General features: G+C 46.8%; 1 protein-coding gene across 1 annotated transcript in view; it reads left to right on the top strand.

The window, feature by feature from the left end:
* The window catches only part of PLXNA2 (plexin A2), a 282077-nt gene that overhangs the window by 237317 nt on the left and 23342 nt on the right, over nucleotides 1-21418 (top strand). Inside the window, exons 17-21 of the mRNA XM_065404089.1 lie at nucleotides 3148-3387; nucleotides 5327-5470; nucleotides 7638-7872; nucleotides 11734-11876; nucleotides 13734-14002. Coding sequence (XP_065260161.1) covers nucleotides 3148-3387; nucleotides 5327-5470; nucleotides 7638-7872; nucleotides 11734-11876; nucleotides 13734-14002 — 1031 coding nt within the window. The remainder of the gene's footprint in view (nucleotides 1-3147; nucleotides 3388-5326; nucleotides 5471-7637; nucleotides 7873-11733; nucleotides 11877-13733; nucleotides 14003-21418) is intronic.

Genomic DNA, 21418 nt, shown 5'->3' with positions numbered 1-21418 from the left:
TCTGCTTTTTATTATTATTATTATTATTACAAAGATAATTCTAAATACACAAATCTGAGTGGAATTAAATCTTCTGTTTGTAGAGGGAGGCCAAATTAAACATCCCCTGAAGCTTTATAGGGCCTGGTTTCTAAATAAATTAGCAGAGAAAGCTATGCTCTGCCTCCAAACAAACTCTTCCCCATACGGAAAGGGGGAGCAATGGGCATCCTCAGCCCAGCAGGAGTCGACCTTCATTTTACCTAGAATCCTTCAGTATCAGTTGATTATTCTTCTGTCCCTTTGGTATTAAAAGATTGTCTCTGATCACAAATGTGTAGCCAAGACCAGACATTAATTATGGGTCCAGTTCAAAGGCGTGTTTGGCAAATACAGAGCAGCAGAAGAGAAAAAAGTACTTAGCAATCTGGTTTGTGATTCTTTAGTTGCTTAAGCCATTTTCAGTTTGAAGCTCTATCTCCAGCTCCACTCTTGTGTCCTTGTGCTGGTTTAGAGGACACACAAACTCTCCCAAAAACGAGACTTTAATGATTCAAGCTTAAGCAAAAGATTCTGGCTAAATACCAATCCATCAGAATCTGCAGAGGGAATTTAGAGAGGCAGAATGCAATTAGCCAAGTCAGAATTTAGCTAGCATACAAGGGTCCCTGTAACTTAGTGCCATTAGAAACCAGGAGAGATTAGAACTCTGTTTTTTGTATTATTCCTGTAACCCTCCCTAGTGCTGTGCTGGTAATTCAGTACTGATTTGGAAGGAAGACTGCAAAATTCTGTAGAACCCACATAACTGGTTACAGCCTTTGGGCATTCCTGTCCTCTTCAAGTACTGGCCAGGCTCAATAGAATGTGAGGACAAATAACATGACAGCCTCAGGTGCTAGGGATGCAGACTATCCCTCAACTTGCTCCTCCCAAAATCTCCTGGCCGGCTTTCAGCCATTAAGGGTAACTTTTATAGGCAAATATTTCAAATAAGGTTTCCTTCAGAAAATGCTGACATCCCCTTGACTGTATTATGTCAACCTGTGTGTGTGAGGGAGAGAGAGAGACATGATTTGACTTCCATAAGCACCACTTTTGCCTCTTATTGTCTGTTTTTCCTGCTACAGCCCTTCACTTCCACCCACCCACAACATGTCAGTAACACCCACTCACACTCACTTATATAGTCTCCCACAGTATTCTTGCTGCCAAGTTAAAGAAGTATAGGCTGGATGAATGGACTGTAAGGTGGATAGAAAGCTGGCTAGATCATCGGGCTCAACGGGTAGTGATCAATGGCTCCATGTCTAGTTGGCAGCTGGTTTCAAGCGGAGTGCCCCAAGGGTCGGTCCTGGGGCCGGTTTTGTTTAATATCTTTATTAATGATCTGGAGGATGGTGTGGACTGCACTCTCAGCAAGTTTGCAGATGACACTAAACTGGGAGGCATGGTAGATACGCTGGAGGGTAGGGATCAGATACAGAGGGACCTAGACAAATTGGAGGATTGGGCCAAAAGAAACCTGATGAGGTTCAGCAAGGACAAGTGCAGAGTCCTGCACTTAGGACGGAAGAATCCTATGCACTGCTACAGACTAGGGACCGAATGGCTAGGTAGCAGTTCTGCAGAAAATGACCTAGGGGTCACAGTGGACGAGAAGCTGGATATGAGTCAACAGTGTGCTCTTGTTGCCAAGAAGGCTAATGGCATTTTGGGCTGTATAAGTAGGGGCATTGCCAACAGATCGAGGGACGTGATTGTTCCCCTTTATGCGACATTGGTGAGGCCTCATCTGGAGTACTGTGTCCAGTTTTGGGCCCCACACTACAAGAAGGATGTGGAAATATTGGAAAGAGTCCAGCGGAGGGCAAAAAAATGATTAGGGGTCTGGAGCACATGACTTATGAGGAGAGGCTGAGGGAACTGGGATTGTTTAGTCTCCAGAAGAGAAGAATGAGGGGGGATTTGATAGCTGCTTTCAACTACCTGAGGGGGGGTTCCAAAGAGGATGGAGCTCGGCTGTTCTCAGTGGTGGCAGATGACAGAACAAGGAGCAATGGTCTCAAGTTGCAGTGGGGGAGGTCTAGGTTGGATATTAGGAAACACTATTTCACTAGGAGGGTGGTGAAGCACTGGAATGCTTTACCTAGGGAGGTGGTGGAATCTCCTTCCTTGGAGGTTTTTAAGGCCCGGCTTGACAAAGCCCTGGCTGGGATGATTTAGTTGGGAATTGGTCCTGCTTTGAGCAGGGGGTTGGACTAGATGACCTCCTGAGGTCCCTTCCAACCCTGATATTCTATGATTCTATGATACTAGTGTAGGCTCCTCTGAATTTGGTCCTCAGTCCCTAACTCATTGCATTGTAAAGTTTAAAAAGATACCTGGTGTTCACAGGCTCAGCATAAAGGCAAATTCTATTCTGCTCTCCTCTTTCCTACTCGCCAAGTTGCAGAGGGAGAGACATAAGATAAACAAATGCAGCTGAAACCCCTTTCACAGCTACTGAGTGCCATGCTTTTAAAAGCAATGACTGCAGCCAGGTTCAGATCAGCACAAAAGAGAGTGCCTGAAAGAGGTTTTATTAACATCTTGCAACTCTGTGTATGTGTGAGAGTTGCACTGATTAGCTTTGGTAACACTTTCACATTATTGCCAGTGGGTTAGTAGAACTATGGTCCTTCCTGTGTAATACCCCTCTGGACCCTTCTCAGTTTCCCATATGCTGTCCCTCTAACTCCATGTCTCTGACCTGCCCTGGAAATACCAGCTCTAAACTGAGAAGAAAATTCACCTCCCATACCCTGTGCTGAGGCCAGCAACTGTAATGGTAGCTTTTATGCTGTGGGCACCTGTCCCACTAGGAATAGGACTGCAGCTATTTCAGATAGAGGCCAGTAAACAAGTCTGATGACAATGGCCTGTTTCATCTGGGATAGATTTGGAGTCTTAGGTATCTTCCAGTCTGAAAGGGCCATATTCAGCTCTGGTGTAAGGGTTTTAAAAGACAATTAGCAACCATACAGTAGACAAAGCCTAAATGAGTGTAACTGCATAGAAGTCAGTTAATTTGCCACTGGGTGTTATGTCTGGGCAAAGATCAGACATTAAAAGAGATTTCTCATTCAAAGTGTTAATCTTCCTCTCTTGTTTCCCTTTCCTGTCCAGGTCTGTAAGATTGTGAACACAACTACCCTGACTTGCTTAGCTCCACCCCTCACTCCTGAGTACCGACCTGGCTTGGATGCTGTCGAGCGACCGGACGAATTTGGCTTTGTCTTTAACAACGTGCAATCCCTGCTGATCTATAATGACACTAAGTTTATTTACTACCCAAACCCAACATTTGAGCTTCTGAGCCCTACTGGGGTTTTGGATCAGAAGCCGGGATCGCCCATCATCCTCAAGGTACGAATGCCGGAGATGTTAGTTCCAGTAGTTTGCACAGTCCAGCTGCTCTCTCTTTAGTTCAGAAAGCTGCATACGCTGGAATGGGAAACGAATGGCATGGGAAAGAGTGAAGTCTAAGCCCCAGGAGCAGGGCTGTGGATCAAGACCTTGTTACAGAGTTGCTGGTCAGCTGGCAAACTCCGTGAGGAGAGGGGAAGGTTTGAAATACACAGGATCCCTGATGTCACAGGTTGACTCAGCCCTTCACCCTTCCCAAGTAGGTAAATGCACTTTACTCTGAGGGTCTTTCAGATGAGACCTTAAAAACTGCCAGCTCTGCATTAATTTTAAAGACCTGTGCAGGGCTTTTTGTGTGAGCAGGGGTTTGCTCTAGTGTTATAGAGCAAACTTTCCCTCCTTTTCCCTGTTGTGCAGCACCCTCCAGATGTGGCACTATTTCTGTGGTGCTGCATAAGCACCTTGGTTTGAAAGATAGTGTAGCAACATCAAGTATTTCTTGATTGAGTTTGGTGCCATTAGTTTATGACCTTCTAAGTGAAGAAGGAAGAGGAGGTAAAAACTCCTTACCTTATACAGTGTGGGGAAAATCCCTGAGCCCAGGGGAACTTTCTTGTTCATTCTAAGAATGCCCACATTCTTAGGCCTTGTCTACACTTGAAAAAGGTTTGTGGTATAGCTGTATTGGCACACCCTCCTAACATAGACGCAGGAGTGCTTTTGCAGGTATAGCTTATGAAATAAGCTTATGAAATAAGCTATATGGGCAAAAGTACTTTTTTGCTGGTATAACTGCGTTTTCACTGGGGCTTTTTCCAGAATAGTAGTGTTGTAAAAAATCATGCCCCTACTGTACCACGTAAAGTTTTATTAGCTTGAGGCTCTCACAAATCTGAGGCCTTGTCTACATTTACAAGTTTTGTTACTTTAACTGTGCCAGCATAGTTAAAATGACGCGCAAAAACCCTCCCAAAAAGTGTGGACACCATTATACCAGTATATAAGTGGTTATATCTGTATAGCTTATTCTGGTTTAGCAAAGAAAATTAGCCGTACCATCTTACACAGGTATAACGGTGTCTACATTATAGCTTTTATTGGTTTTAAAAAAAAAATCACATCTCTATCTGACATCATTGTGTCAATTGAAGGTACACACCAGTCCTGAGATACATCAGTACAACAAGCTTAGGCTATGTCTACACTGGCACTTTCGTCACTGAAACTTTTGTTGCGCAGGGATGTGAAAAAACACCCCCCATAATGACAAACGTGTTAGCGACAAAAAGCGCCGGTGTTAGCGGGAGCCATGCTCCCGGCGATGAAGCTACCGCCCCTCGTTGGAGGTGGTTTTAATTTTGTTGCCAGGAGAGCTCTCACCCAGCGATAAAGAGCAGCCACACAGCACACCTTACAACGGCGCAGCTGCAGCAGCACAGCCGCACCGTTGTAAGGTGTGCAGTGTAGACATAGCCTTGGGGCTTGTCTACACTTACATTTTATAGCGCTCTAACTTGCTGGCTCAGGGGTGTGAAAAATCACCCCCCTGAGCGCAGCAAGTGTGAGCGCTTTAAAGCGCTAGTGTAGGCAGGCTCTGAGCGCTGGGAGCTAATCCCCTCGTGGAGGTGGATTACCAGGAGCGCTGGAAGAGCGCTGTCCCGCAGCAGCGCTTTGAAGTTTCTAGTGTAGACATACCCTTAGACGCAGTAATACCCCTTTAAGCCTGTCTTCTCCACCCTCCATTATTGGGACCTAGGGTGTAAATGATATAGAAATGTTCTGCCAACTGGAGAGAGAAGCCAGTGGAAATTGGAAAGGGATGACACCCAGGCTTTCCTTTCAAAGCACATGCAAGCTATGACTGAGGATAAAGGGCAGATGAGTAATGGCCAAGGAACATGCTGAATCTTTATACAGTCTTCTCTACCTTTGTCAATAGGGCAAAAATCTGTGCCCACCAGCTTCCGGAGGAGCAAAGCTAAACTACACTGTCCTGATTGGAGATACCCCCTGTGCTGTCACTGTGTCTGAGACCCAACTGCTGTGTGAGCCCCCCAACCTCACCGGGCAGCACAAAGTTATGGTGAGGTCAAAACACACCATCTAGCTACCTTATATACCTATGTATCTAATCTTTCTTTCCTTCCTTCCTTCTTTGTATGGCTCACTGAGGCAGCTGAGTGCCTTTTCTCCAAGAGTTGTCAGGAATCAGATAGGATTTACCTCCCTTTATGGCTGTTTAATAGGAAGTTAAGCATTGCTGTGGATTAGAAAGGAGGAAATCTCTATCCTCTCATTGGAGATGCCCTCCTACTATCCGGGCTTGCTAGAGATTCCAGGAAACTCAAGTATTTGTGTCAGCAGGACATCAGTACCAGGTATCATATTCTTATCATATTCTTTCACCGTTCTTTATTTGTTGTTCATTCTATAAGGCATGAACTGAATTTCCTGTAACATCTGCAGGGGTCAGGAAGGAATTTTGCTTCTGTGGACAGCATGGTACAATTGGCCAGGTGTATTAGGGGGATTTTTGCCTTTTCCTGAAGCATCAGAGATTGGCCACTGCTGAGTACTGAATTTGATGGGCTAGCATCTGATCCAGCATGGCAGCTCCTGTGTTTTCATTTACTGCAGTGTTACTCCTCTCTGATGCAGTTAGAGACCAAGTGGGCAGCTACTGAAGTGTCTGGGTAGAGCTCAAATGAGGCTTTAATTGTGATTTATTTTTCTTTAAGTTCAGCAACCAAAACATATTTGAAATATCACAGTATAATTCACACTAGAGCTTCCCTGCTGACAGTTGCTTATATCTGAGGCCTTGGCACATTCAAGAAAACCCTAACCCATTTTAACCCCCAGTCTGTTTATACCACAGCTTTCATATATAGCCTCTTCTCTTTTCTCTTCTCACCCAGCCCGCTTACTTGGTTTTCCTTGAACTCCTTTGCCAGTGGAATTGTCACTCTGTCTCTAATGTCCGCAGTTTACAAAAGGGAGTTGAAAGCCTGTGAAATGAAAGTCAAATGGAGCCATCAGATAATAAGAACAAAGCCTGAGATAGTGAAAGGCTGACGTATTTATCATGAACTGAAGCCGTCTGTGTGTTTCAAATAGGCTGTGCCCTTTTTTTTTTTTTTTTTTTGAAGGCAGCCAGTGTTCATATGGTCTTAGTTGTGACTGAGACAGACTGTTTACCATGTCCTCTGACGGCATCTTTGCAGACTGGGGAATGATCTCCCTAATCAATAAAGAAAGGGGCATTGGGAGCAGAGAAAATCTATCAGGCATCTGAGCAGGAGGAGTGAGCACCAGTTATTCACAGGCCCCTGTTTCTTGTTCCTGGCTCTTCTCTCCTGCTGAGATAACCACTAGGGCAGAAATCAGTTTCCCCAGAGTGGGTGAGTGAGCAGAACAGTGTGGTCAGCAGCACTGCTGGGACTGTGTCAGGAGTGAGCAATGGTAGCTCCGGGGATGAATCCAGTGTCCTTCATGATGAGAGGTCAAAGCTATTGTAGTGGCAGAAACCTCTCCACAGTGAAAGGTGGTGAACAAAGACAATGTCTTACCAAGTGCATGATGAGTGACCGTAAGCTAGACATGGGAAATGGGAGAGAGAAAGCACAGGCCAAACCCAGAGAGGAACAGCATAGCCTCCAACATGACGGAGGAGAGATTGAAATGGAGAGACATTTTCTGCTCCAGCGTCCAAAATATTAGGGAGTAAATGAGAAGAGATTTCTTCAGCTTATAAGCGAGGACCAGAGATTTTCCATCAGATATCGGTACAGAACAGCGTAACCCAGGGACAGAGTGAGATGTTGGAGAAAGCACCAGGCTGCATTCGCAGTACTTGTATGTCTTGTCATGCAGCAGCTGAAACTGACCAAACAAGACAGATCCTGGGGCAGCAGGAAGAAACTGGGTGCCTTCACACTGTGGTGAAGGGACCTATAGAGAGAGCACATGCTAGAATAGATGGGGAGAGCCCAATGTCTCTGAAATGCTAAGCGACAAAGGAATTTAGGACGGGGGACCCAGTGGTTCTCGGAAGAGCTTATAGTTAATGTAGAGTATCAAATACATGGGAAGCACACTGGCTTTGCCTGAAAGGGGTGGAGATACTCTCAAGGCTGATCAGTTCTTCACCCAAATACCAGCCCCAGCAGGTGTAACTGCACCCCCTCCCCTCATCTGGTCACAGCAGGCAGAGCCCGCTGGCTGAGCCCCCCTGTGTTTTGCTTGGCTAGGTGCACGTGGGCGGCATCGTCTTCTCCCCTGGCTCGGTGAATGTGATCTCGGACAGCCTGCTGACCTTGCCCGCCATCGTCAGCATTGCGGCGGGAGGCAGCCTGCTTCTCATCATTGTCATCATCGTCCTCATCGCTTACAAGCGCAAGTCCCGGGAGAACGACCTCACCCTCAAGAGGCTCCAGATGCAGATGGACAACCTGGAGTCTCGGGTGGCCCTGGAATGCAAGGAGGGTCAGTACCCCGTTGTTGTTGATGTGTTCAGGACGGGGCAAAGGGGAATGGGCTTTGACGTGACTGCATTCCCTGAAGCCAGTGTACGTGGGGCAGTGCACATTAGCAGAAATTACAGGGAGGCCAAAGGTGCAACTCCAAATGCCAGGTAGGCGTCTCTGTTCTGAGAGCCCTGCGTAACCTGCCCATGTCACCCAGGCATTTGAACTGCCCCGAGCCATCTCCAAATCTCACAGACCTGGCAAGAAATGGTTTCCACTTCCTGACTGGGTAAATGTGACGTACCAATTGAAAATCCCCCCAGTGTCTGAACTGGAGAGGTTCTCACTCACTCCCGAGCTGACGGCTCTGTTCCTTTCCTACTGGAAGAGTGTCCGCATTGCAATTGGCACCATCGCATCTGCAGAGGAGCTGTGGATGCAGAGCGCCCCACTTAAATGGGAGCCCCTTTTCCCCCCTCCCACCCCAGGGTAGGGCTGAGGCAGCGATGGGAGAGCTGTCAGTGTCCTGGGGTCTGCAGGGCTATCAGAGCAGGACAGAATTAGCATGAAAATGAAAAACAAAAGTCGGAGGGGGATGTGAGATGAGATCCAGCTAGCCTGGATGTGGCGTCTCTCTCCCTCATAGAGCGTATTGGTTGCAGACTCAGGCAGGGCTTCCTGGAAGTGTTGCCGCATCGGCCCAGTTGGTTTCTTTAGAAATCAAGCAGGGATTTCTAATGATTCCCTCAATCTGCCCACACAGGCAGGTGCCTGGATTTCACCATCTAAGGTCATGGAGGAGAAGGAAAAACATCCTCCTGGAAAGCAGCCCCTGAAGGAATCCTGGGTTTGTGTCCAAGTTCTGCCTGGATTCCTCACACAAGCCTCTGTTCAGGATGGGACTATGTCCCTTCAGCTTATTGCAAAATGGTCTAATCTAGACCAGAGCCTCCCGCTTTGGGATTTCCAGGGCTTCAGACAGTCACGGCACTGACAAATGACTAGAACAGGGTGACTTCTGAGGAATTCTAGGTGCTGTCATGCCAGGAAAAAAATGCAGCTGCACTCCATGGCTTGTTTTGGCTCTGAGCTAGTTAAATGACACAGTGGTAAAACCTGCAGAAGTCCCCAGAGCCTTGTCTCCACTAGGGCCTCCCCAGCTTCAGAGCAGTTGAACCAGTGGGAGCGCCAGTGGGAATGTTTTGCTCAAATCCCCTAGTGTAGACAGGGCTATAGTTAAACACACAGGCAGAGTCCTGCACAGACACGTGAACACATACGCAATCACACTCATACACACAGACAGACACCAGACACTTTCTATATCGTGGCACTGTAGCTCTGAATTTTCTACAGCCCTTAAGTGAGCTCTATTCTTTGGTGAGTTCATGTTATATGCAGATTTCTCTACTTCTCCCCTTTCCTGCTCAGCATAGCTAATCGTCTTCTCCTCTACATGTTGGCAGATATGTTATATTAAAAAAAAAAAATCACCATGGTGAAAAATAGACAATCAGTTTATAAATTGACCCCTTTTCCTGAGAAACTTCATATGGCCTAGCAGAGTTTTCCTCTCATTGAGCTCCATTGATTTGATGCCAACTCTAGTACCTAGTCTCAGGTCTAGTTTCCCTGGTAACCAGCTCCTGTTCATACCATGTTGCAGTTGAACTGGTTTGAATCTAAGGCCTCCTGAGCCTGTTTATAGCTTCAGAGCAAAGGTTAGGTCAGTGTCTCCCTTCATGGGCTCAGAGAGCGGGAGAGTCTCTGCACCTTCGAGGCAAGCACGCCTGCCCCCACAACTAGGGCAGGCCGTAACGAGTGTATCGGATGCAGACACAGCCTAATGTGTGGAGAATAGGATTAGAGCTTGATCCTGCTTAAGTGACGCATCGAGATTACATTGTGGAAACTGCTCAGGCCCCAGGGTGCCTGGTCAATATGTCTCATTCTCTAATGGCCTCTTGCTGAAGGGGTTTCGTATGGACCGAAGGGGACTCTGACCTCATAGGAATTGTATGGTTCTGGCAAGGAATGAGACAGAACTAGAAAGTGGAATAATCCTGGCCCACAAAGAGAGAAAAGAGTCCACACTGCACCTGCTGGAAGTCTGCCTCCTGGAGCCCAGCATGGCGTCCTAGATACCGAGGAGAAAACGGGCTGGGAACGTAGTGCAGAGAGGTGCAGGCACCACAGGGCTGCTTTCCTGTGCTCTGGCTTTGCTGTCAAAGGTTACATTCTGGGAGACGGTAGAGGAGTGGGGGGTGAGTGTATTGGGGGTACTGCATTGCGGGGCTGTGTCAGGGATGTGCATTTTTACATGGGGTGAAAGGTAGGGATAGAAGCTAATTTGTACATTGGGTGGCTGAGAATCAATGTATACACATTCAAAGGCCTTTGTTGAGGGTGTAGGGAGCTGTGCATTTGTAAATGGGGTGTGCGTAGGTTCAGAGAAAGTGGGAGTCAGTACATTTTGCAGAGGAGAGTGAACACTTGTGGTGTGGGGTGCATATGAGAGGGTTCATGCAAGTACCAAGGGGTGCATGTGGATATGATCCAGGTTGTCTTCTATGCAGCATGCTCTGCATCAAAGAGATTGAGGAGATCAGACAAATAACCTCTCTAGATAAAAATCTCAGTTAGTAATCACATTTCTCTTTTGGCAGCATAACTGCGGGTGAAAAAATAAACTCTTCCCAGCAGCGGCCATCGAGCTAGCAAGAGCAGAACCTTTGGGATAGAAAGAATCTCCTCCTCGATTTGCTTTTGAGAAACCGTGTACTTGTTTTAACTCGTTGAAATTGTCACTTACAAATTTCAGAGTGTAGGAATCTAGGCCCTAGCAACAAGGCAGGCTGGGCTTGGCATCCCAGCAGGGATACAAAGATGGAAATTAAATGATGCTTGCTGGAAGCCAAGCGGCAGCAGGCTAACCTGGGGCTGACTTCTGACAGAAAAAAGAACATTCTGGGAAGGTTTGCTGTTGTGCATCCTAGAAAAGATGTTTTATCTAGTTTGAAGGGAGCTTGGTGGATCAAGGGGAAAAATAAAAATAAACAGAATGCAGCAAATTTCAGAGAATGATCTATATTCATGTTCTTGAAATTTGCATCAGCACACACAGCCAAACAAAATATGAGGAGGCCCTTGCAAACAAGGCAAAGAATGACATGAATGTAGGACAGACATATGGACTCATGGTTGAGGAGATCCTAGCTGGAGTCCTAGAAACTATGGATGGAAGCATCAGTCCATCAAGTATAGTACTCCATCCAGCATCTTATGTTTCACTTCACCTCACCTCCACCCCCCACTACACGAACCTCCATAATATCTATGACTATGCTGTACCATACATGGACAGATAAATACCTTCCTGACCCCTGCAGCCTGCATTTTAGGCCCTGAAGCATGATATTAGGTTAGTGGTGTTACTTGTAGAGAAGAGAAAGAAAGAGAGAGAATGTGGTAGGCACAACAATTTAAAAATAGTATCCTTATTTCTAACTGGAGCCTTTCAAGGTATTTTAGGTGCTTGTACACAAGGTGTGAACTGCATACAAATTAGCAAACATCTTTTGTTCTCAGCATCTGTTCTTTGCACAGTATTTGCACATACTTGTGCACACCCACACACCCTCTCTCTGCTGCTGCTGTGAAAGTGTCTCCCAGCCATGACGGCATGTCTGAGCGACACAGTGAGGTCCTACAGTGACCAAGCTTCCCAAGATGGCCCATTTGCTGTCCTGGATTTGCCTGCCAGGAAGGCAGACTGCTGGCTGTTCCCAAAGCCCCTGTTGTTTAGACTCAATTCCCCATGGTCCCCTTTGATTGCACTTCTTTTTCTCTCTCCTCCTGGCCTTCCCCTCCCCCACAATAGCTTTTGCGGAGCTGCAGACAGACATCAATGAATTAACCAGTGACCTGGATCGCTCCGGGATCCCATACCTTGATTATCGGACATATGCCATGAGGGTCCTTTTCCCTGGCATCGAGGACCACCCCGTCCTGCGTGAGCTGGAGGTAATGAAATGGCTGGGCGCATGCTCTCCCTCTCTCCGCTGCTCCTAGTGCTTACGTAGTTTGGACTATTTTCCTGGTCCCTTCTGGGAAGCTAGATTGAAACTCACAGAGCTGTGAAGCACCTTCCCACCTCCCTCGTTGAATCTTATTAGAAGCGCTAGGGTAAGTGAAATAAGCACAGAGTTCATTTTAACAAATGGCCTGGCATTTTATCTCTTTAACACACGGCTTGCTTCCTCTTGCTCTCTTCTGGGGCTGGTTTTTGTTTTTTGTTTTATTTTCATCGCTAAAGCACCACCCTGGATCTTGCAAGCCCAGCAGCAAACTGGCTGCCTTCCTTATCAGTGTCTTTTTAAAGTCTCTTTTAATCCCTTTATTGTGGAGAGAAAAGCAAAGGGTATCCGGCTACACCATGCTCCTGATTTATTGCTGTGCTCCCGCAAGGGATGAGCTTTTCACCTTGGGATGACTTGGCCCAGGATTTGCTGTACGTCGGCAGTTTTCATTCCCCCCCCCCCCCAATTTTTTTTTAGATAAGCCATTCATTAAAATTTCAGTGTCAGTGCTAACTTCAGTCCTCACTGCCTTGTGCTGTGTTCCCATCAGAATCCTGCAAACAACACTAGATTGGGTTGAGTCAGTACCTGGATGGGAGGCCTTCAAAGCAAACACTGGTGCTGCAGAAAGTAATACCAATTATCATGTAGCACTCTTCCCTTTGAGTTGGTGTTGACTTAGTGCCCCAGCCTGGCATCAGAAGCCCTGGAGGTATTGGGCTAGTTCTCAACTCTTGTGAATTGGCATCGCTCCAGCGAGGTCCATGGATCTATGCCGATTGACACCAGCTGAGGACTCACCTACCATCTTTGGGATGAGATGTAAAAGAGAGGCCTTGACCACTTCTGGTCATTATATTTGCCCTGGTATCATTGACATGAGCAGGTGTTGCTCCTGCTATCCTGGCCAGATTCCAGTGTGGGTAATTGTGTTCTGCTTCCATAAATCCCCCCTTCAAGTTCCAGTTAAATGTGCTCTTGGCCAAACAGTGCTGTGTGCTATCGAGCAATCACTGTATATCACTCTAGAGGTGGCTGCATTTCACTGGTGGATGAAGGGATCCCTGCGTATCATTTGTATCAAGTTACGCTTTGGGATCCTTTGACATGAAAGGCATTGTAGAAATATAAGAGATTATTAATGTAATAAAAAAAGATCTAATTAAAATTCATGAATTAGATGAAAATTCTAACAGCAAACAGCTGGCCACAACTCAAGCACTAAACTCAGCCAGGCTGCTTTTGAATCGACTTCTCCCATTGCCAATCTTCAAAATTTTTCCAGTCCCGCATATGATGTTTATTATTTAAATTGCCAAGTAAGCTGATTTTTCTAACAAATGTGGCCACTTTTTATTGGTTTCACTTATGAAAAACAGAACTGCAGGAGTGATAAATGTGTTGCCAATTACATAGTTGTTTAATTATATAACGTTAGTAGAACCAATATATACGGCTCCAAGATGTTTAGTAAAGAATTGCTTAATGTAGTTTATCATTTTGACTCATAATGAATTACTGAACACCAGGACTGGCTGAAAGCCTCAATTAATTTTTTACTGTTTCTCTATAATAAAGCAATAGTCTAAATTAGTAATTAATTTACTTATGGGAGTGTCACTTTTTTTTTTTTTTTTTTTTCCTCAGAACAAGTACAAAATGTATGTCACTTGTAGGGCTTTCAGCCTCAAAGCAGAGGCATTAGTGTTCAGCGAGCCTTATTCACAGCAATGGTGAAGGCAACTAGAGCTAGAGATAGGAGCACTGTTTCTTTCAGTGGATTGTTGTCCTCTGCTTACAGGTCCAAGGGAACGGGCAGCAGAATGTGGAGAAGGCCTTGAAGCTCTTTGCCCAGCTAATCAACAACAAGGTGTTTCTGCTGACATTCATCCGGACCCTGGAGCTGCAGCGTAGCTTCTCCATGCGCGACCGTGGCAATGTGGCTTCCCTTATCATGACAGGCCTGCAGGGAAAGCTGGAATACGCAACTGACGTGCTGAAGCAGCTGCTCTCAGACCTGATTGAGAAGAACCTGGAGAATAAGAATCACCCCAAACTGCTCCTGCGCAGGTAAGATGAGTGGCAGGGGGAGGAAGCTGCAGGGGCATGCCCAGATAAAAGAACCAACATCATGCAGTTGCTGTCCCCTCTCCACCCAGGGAAGAGCCTTGGCTGGGGGACGGGGGAGGCGGGGGGAGAAAAAGCCGCATGGTTACCAGTGGCTAAAACACACGCACACTGGCAAGTCCCAAAGAAAAGTTGCATATAGCAGGATCTGGCAGTGGGTAGCAAGGAAACCCCAGTCCAGACAGACCCTCAAAGTGCAGAACGAACTCGCCATGTGCAACTCCCATCATGCTTTCATTCATTGCTTTTCCCACTTCCCTTGGCCTCTCAGATACTGAGGGGGGTGGGGGGAGATCCAGGTTTGATCTTTCCATCTAGTTGCACTGGGAGCCCTGGGAAGGCTCAGCATGGGGGGAGAGTGGCTCCAGTCTGGGTGACCCGGTTGACAGTAATAAGCGAGAGTGCGTGGTAGAGGTTTGGACAGCTTGACAGTTAAAACGCATTACTCAGCATTGGCAGGCTGACCCCTGACCTTCAGGGACATTAGCAATTTTACTCTACGTTTTCCAGATGTCAGTTTTTTATTCCCAGCCCAGGTGGTTTCTTGGTGGGCAGCTCCCCTTGCTTCTAACCTGGTTATCTTGAAGAAATTGGATTTGTCACTTCTTTGTTATTCACTTTGGGGGATGGGAGGCTCGAAGGGACTGGGGACCCTGCTCAGAGCTGGTTCCTTTTTGTCTTTGGCTGTTTTGGGCGGGGTTGGTTTTCTCTAAATCAAGAATATCCCCTTGTCCCCGCAAGCTCTCGGCCATGGAGGAAGCAACTGGAAGACAAAAAAGGACAGGGCTGATGGGCTTTTCATCAGTGCCCTGTTCTGTTGTGCAGAAGGAGGGGAGGAATGAGTGGGGTCAAGGGGGACGGTGGGGGATTAGGAGTGAAAGAGAGAAGTACGAGAGGTAATAGTGCTCTTGGATCAAGTTTAAGACGCTGTGCAACCATCCATGAAAACATAAGATCACGTTAACCCCATGTTACTAGAGACAGGGAAGGGAAATGGATGGACTCTTGGAGGCTCCCAATGGAGCACCGCATTTTTCTTTCTGCCACCAGTCCATGTAGCATGACTGAAACTTCACGGTGTGCCAACACCTCCATCCCTAGAGAGTCCTGCTTGACAAATGGGGTGTCCTGGAGCCCATGAAGTGGAGTGAGCTGAGCCAGGACTGGAGACCTCCTCTCATCATCATTGAGTGAAGGCTGACAGCACCATCAGTCTCACTGGTGCCAGGTGACCCCCGAGGTTACGCTGGTATCTCATTGTCAGACCATTTCTCTTCCCCCGGCACCTCAGTCCATCTTCCAGCTGGGCTGGCAGGAGAAGCAGGTGCCAGATGGAGGAAACTGGGTTAAGGGTGAGAATAAAAGCAAAGGGATTCCCTTGGGATTTGGAAATGGTGTGAGGGCTGGAGGGAGAGCGATCTGGGGCAGTCTTGGCCAGTATCCTGCACCCTAGCTGATCTGAGTGTGTGAAGGCACCATAGTCATTGAGATAAAAGCACACCGCGTGTTTCTTAGAATTCACGTTGCTCTATGTGTTTGATTCTGCTGCCAGTCCCGGCTCTTCTCCTGTTCAAGGCTACATTAGTGCGGCGTTAGGGCAGACAGGCACACAGAGAGTTTGCTGTGGAGGCTCTTGCATCTTGGCCACATTTCTTCTGTAGAGTAGCACCCTGCTTGTCCAAAGAGAATGGGGGCAACATGGAATTAATTCAGATAATTTGGGATTTGGAAAAGAAGGGGAAGCTTTTGGTGTTACTCTAAGTGATGCACGTCAGGAGACATCACTTGAACCCAGAACAGTGGGTTCCACTAAATCTTAAAGGCAAACACTGCCCATGAGTAATACAAAGTGCTACAGTGGGCACTGCTCACCTCTAAGTATTCACTAGCCTGCAGTGTCTGATTTGGACAGTGGTATTTGTGGAATATCTTATTCTAAATATGGGGAATATGCTGGTGAGCTCACACATCTTATCACAGCCCACTGGCTGTTGTTTTTTTAGGGGCACCCACTGCACAAGAGTGAGTGTTACTGGAGACACAACGTGGCTGTTGTGCCTGTAAAACACTGGCCATCCAGTTGCATGTTTGCATTTAATTATTGTTTCAGAGGTTGAAGCAGGGCCTAGGAGAACGCCACTGCAGGGACCACAATAGGCATGATCTCGTTTGAGCTGCTCTGTTCACTTTTTGAGTGCAGAGCTTTTCTAATCAGCCTGTGCCAGATCAAAGCGAAAGGGAAAAACCTTGGCATTTATGCTTTTTTTCATTTTAAATGTGAGGGAATTGTATGGGGGAAAAGGTTCCAGAGTTATAAGCACCTGATTGCATCCCTTCATCTGTGTCTATAAATTGCTTCATTAGACCGCAAGCTCGTCAGAGCAGGGACCTCCCTTCTTGCATGTTTGCACAGTACTGCACGCTTTTGAGCATCTGCTAAGCCGGGTCCAGATATTCTAGAGATGAGCATGGCATAAAAGCCTAGATGGACAGGGTAAGTAACAGACCCAGAGTCTGGGCTGGCAGGGAGAGGGCAGTGGTAAAACACCTTCACCTCACTTCACACCTTTTCTGGCCCACATCTAGGGGTTCAGCCTCCGTGGCCCAATCAGTCCTACACATCTCTGATGACGCTGCGCAACAAAAGTTGCAGTGTCACTGTGATATAAGGGCTTTTGTTCTATTTATCTAGGTACTTACTTGACCTTCATCCCTACAGTATCTGTGCACCTCACAGTCATTAATAGATTTTATCCTCACAGCCCCCCCATCCAATAAGGAAGGAACTTCCCCATTTTACTGTTGGGGAGCTGAGGTAAATGGCAGCTGAAGTGACTCACCCCAGGTCACACACGCAGTCTGCAGATGAGACAAAAATTGAATTTAGTAACCGGGGTCAGATTGGCACCCATGGCTGAGGCAAAAGGCTGCCTCCTATTCCCGCTTCCCTGAGCCGTCCGTGTCCCTCCACTCGCACTGACGGCATTTCAGGGCCCTGTTGCATAGGAGTCACTCTGGTTCTATTCCACTGTGTCTCAGCTTTGCCCCATGGGTTGCTGTGCGATGCAGGAAGGGTCCACTCTGTGCTCACCCACTGTCCACCAGTCCACAAATGGAGCCATCGCCACACTGAAGCCAGCAGCCAAAAGCAACGGGGAGTATTTCACAGCTTGGGGGAGTTTTCAGGGATTCCTCCAGCCACAATGAATATACTTGGCAGGAAATTGCTCTAAATCTGGCCGTGTTTGCAGAGGCAATAACTCATCTCAGAAATGGAAGCTGCGTTAATTTCCCCCGTGGTTTGATGAGTCGCTGTGAAAGCGTCTTCAGTCTGAGACATCAATAATGACTTTTCACAGTGCTCTAAAAATACAAGGCTGGTGATCTCAGCACTATCCTCCTCCCATCCCCTGTCCCTCACCCCATTACCACCACCAGTAGGTTTTGCTCATAACACAGTGAACCACATCAGAGCCCGCCTAGCAATGTCATAGTCCGATTGCCAGAGATGGAAAAACCAACCTCAGAGAAAGGGCCAAACCCACAGGGACTGTGTGTGGCAAGCCATCACTCTCTTTGAGTTTCTGCCGGCTTGAAGCATGTATGATTTTTTTTCTTTGTTTCTCAAATTCAGAGGCTGGAGGGATTGTGTTGGATCCAGCCTTGACATGGGAGCAGTTCAGACCCAGAGTCTCTGTACAGGCAGGAAAAGGAGTTAAGCCAGGAGCAAATGTTCTTCTACCGTAAAGAAGGCTCAGAGAGAGAACACAGCCACTCCTTTGTGTGGCTCTTATTTTGGCAGTCAGAGGCTGGGGGTTGAGCTTTCAGTGCCGGGGGTAGCTAATGTGGTCTGACCTGCAGTTTTATGCAATAGTGCCCCATCCTGAAAGCAGCCTGAACCAGTGATCTAGATATGAAAGTCTTCATATCCTATTTCCAATCCCCCAAGCCATCCAGTCCCCTCAGTGCAGCCCTGCACTGACATCCCCCTTTCATCCTTTGTGGTACATTGGTGCCAACACAAACTTGTAAGCTAAATGTATTAATCTAAAAGATGACAAGTCACCTGCTGAAAGGTTGGGATTCTATCCTGGTTCAGACTTCCCCAGTCATACGCTTCTGTTTCCATTAGCTGCCGTGAACATCATGGTAAATGGTAAACATCATTTGGGCTTGTAAATAGACTGGGGGAAAGAGACTCACCCCACATGGTTCTGAATGGGGTTATTTCTCACCCATCAACCCCATTTGGTCATTTAAAAGGCTCTTGTAGCATATCGCCTGTCTTTGCTTTGCCATGTAAACACAGGCGATAGTAGATAATGTTTTCACCCATCGCTTCTCGGCTCTCTATGAGCTGAGGGGTGAAAACATTATCTACTATCGCCTGTCTTTGCTTTGCCATGTAAACACAGGATTAATGTTACCCTTTTAAGAATGGGCTCATGAAGGCACTTTCCTGCTCTTCTCTGTGGAATTAAACAGCCAATTCCTATTCTAGATATAATGATGTGGCCTGTTTGTTTCAAATGCCATTTGCAGAGTGAGGGTGGAGCTGCCTGAACCCCTACTCACCCACGTGCCGGAGTGTCGAGCGAGTATGTCTTGCATATGGCATAGCCAGCCACACGCAAGACTAGTATCGGTACTCGACGCAGATGGTGTCATTCCAATGCATACACAAGGAGCTGGGGGACGAGGTCTCCTCTGCAGCAGCAGTGGCATTTGAGAGCCTGACAGTGGGGCAGAAGGAGGTAGTTATTGACTCTGTTTTATCAGAACTGAGTACCTGTGGGTTAGTTCTGTGAATTATCCTCCCAGATATGGCAGGTGACGCAGGGAAACCAAATGAACCCAAAGAGCCTTCATTATCCTCCATTTAAATTTGCTTTTAATTTAATCGTTCTCACTCCTGGGCATTACCAGGGTCTTTGCAAATGCAAATAGTTGCATAGCTAGGGGAGACAGTGAGCAGGGATGGAAGAGCAGCATGGAGGGATGCCTTACAGATCCAGCCTTCATATGTGACATGCTTACACTCGATGGAGCTACAGGTCCAAGTTCCAATCACTTCCTCCTACTGAGGCAGACTGAGTTCTAGGTAGCTCACTTGTGGAGGGGGCTTTCAGCTGAAACCATAGAACATGTCCTGAGGGCTCGATTTTCCCTTTCAGTTACACCAGTGTAAGTCAGAAGTAGCCCCGCTGATATCAGTGGAGTTACACGGCGGTAAGTGAGAGAGAAACCTACCATAGGGCACCATGGCATTTTTTTTAAAGAGTTAAGGGGTTTGTCCCACTGTCTTCAGTGCCAATTTCCTCTCCCCTATTGTTAAGCATGTGAGCTGGGATTTTCAGAGGAGCCCAACAGAGTTAGCTGCCCAGCTCCTGATGAAATTCAATGGGATTTGGACACCCGTGTTCCTTTGAAAATTCCAGCCTTCTTGCCTGCATTGCTGGTGCCCCAAACACAGAGGGTGGCTACAGGTTCAATGTATCATTTGGAAGCATTTGGGATGAAATGCAGGTTTCCAACCCACTGGCCTAATGAACGCTGAGAACTTTCTGAAATGCTTCTGCCACTGCACTAGTCTTGGTGCAGCTTCACCAGGGCTTGCAATGAGGAAAGTGCCAGCATAGTCCAGCCACCCGCACTTTTACCACCATGTCATCTGGACATGCCCTGAGCAACGCCAGGCAACATGGTGGTGAAAAAGCCTGGAGCCCTGAAGCCTGTTGCTAGCCAGACAGAGCTGCACTGAGGCTAAACCAGCAGTGGGAGAATTTCAGAAAATCCTCATTGTAGATGGAGACTGCAGAATCTCTGCCTTGTGTGACCCAGGGCCTGGTACACCAGTGTCTGGCATTTATGGAGAGACCAAACCACCCATTGCTCCTATCATCCAGCTGGTCTCCTAAGGTGTCTCCATGTAGGAAAAAAGAAACTTCTCCAGCACCATGTACCCTTCTATCTTTTCCCCCTTTCTGTACATCTATTCCATCTCACCCCTTTTGTCCGAGAAATGGAGCACCTGCTGCACATTTATAAAGTACCTGCTTCCCCTTTGCTGCTGTACCAACCTGGATTGATGCTGCTTTGAGGGATGGAGGGTGGCCATGTGGCACATACACATTCTAGCAGCAGCAAAGGGGTTAGCAGTATGTAGCAGTCATTTAAAAGAGGCAAGAATGCAAAGGATCCAGAAGAAACAAAGCCTAAGAACTTGAAAGCCAGCTTTGTGGTGTGAAGATCCAGATGTTTCAGTTGGAAACCTACAAAGTAAAGGTCTCTTCCAGCCCTGTGGATCTGTGAGCTCCTTGGGTATTGTTTAGTATGCAAAACATTCCAAGTCAGAACATTTTGTTCTAAGTTAATAATGAATGAGACGCCACAAAGTGAGAAATTATTTTATTTTACTTTTGAGCTCTCTAGTGGCAGCGCTTGATAATTGGTGTTCAGTCCTTTCCTTCTTTCTTTATTTCGCCTTTCTGCTCTTCCCCCTCGTGGGAGACTGAAGGAAAGCTGACATTAAATCAAATGACTGTCCTCATCCCTGGCACAGAGAGCATATGGCAGTTCAGAGACTAGACAAAACAAGGGAAAATTAGTAACATAAATATTGATTTTGGAGTTTTCCTGATCCTTTTTATTTAGCTTTATTCCCAGCACCCCAGTTTGTCAGAGGAGCAGCCAGAGGCTTTGGTTTCTGGTGTCAGGCTTTTTTGGAAAGTTGTCTCCGGAGTGTACTTTGCCCTCGTTTATGTGGTCAATATGAAAAAGGGTTTTCTCTGAGTCTGGGGATTGTCCCCTGCTGCCTTAATCTTCAAGAGCTTATTTTGTATTTTCAGAGACAGATCTCTAACAGCATTCCAGATACCAGGCCGACCACGGAGTTAAAAATGATATCTGCTGAGGGGCTAGTGCAGTACTCTGAAGGAGCTGTTTTTGCAGCTCAGCAGACCTCTTCTGACACAGCAGAGAGAAAGGGAGGTCGCTCCAAAACACAGCAGACAGAGTTTAAAGGATGACTTGCTGAGACCTCCAGCATGGATCAGATTTCAAAGACTAACCATGGTAGATGAGGGCAGGGAAAAGATACACAACAGGCTAAGGCTTGTGAAGAGCTAGGCACTCTCCAACTCCTTGGACTCCTTGATGAAGGAAGTGGCTTTTTTGCTTCAGCTAAGGAAAGAATTTGAGCATGTTAACCCCTTAAGTGTTGATACCTTCTGCAATGACAGCTGTACCGCAGGTGTACTATCGAGTCAGTGGAATGTTGGGACATGCTGGTACCGTCAGCAATAGTTAAGGGCTTAATGTAATGTTTGTTCTCAAAAAATTTTTGAATGTATAAGCGTG

Source organism: Emys orbicularis, chromosome 4, assembly GCF_028017835.1.
Source record: "Emys orbicularis isolate rEmyOrb1 chromosome 4, rEmyOrb1.hap1, whole genome shotgun sequence".
Lineage (NCBI taxonomy): Eukaryota > Metazoa > Chordata > Testudines > Emydidae > Emys > Emys orbicularis.
This window is presented reverse-complemented; position numbering and strand designations above follow the sequence as displayed.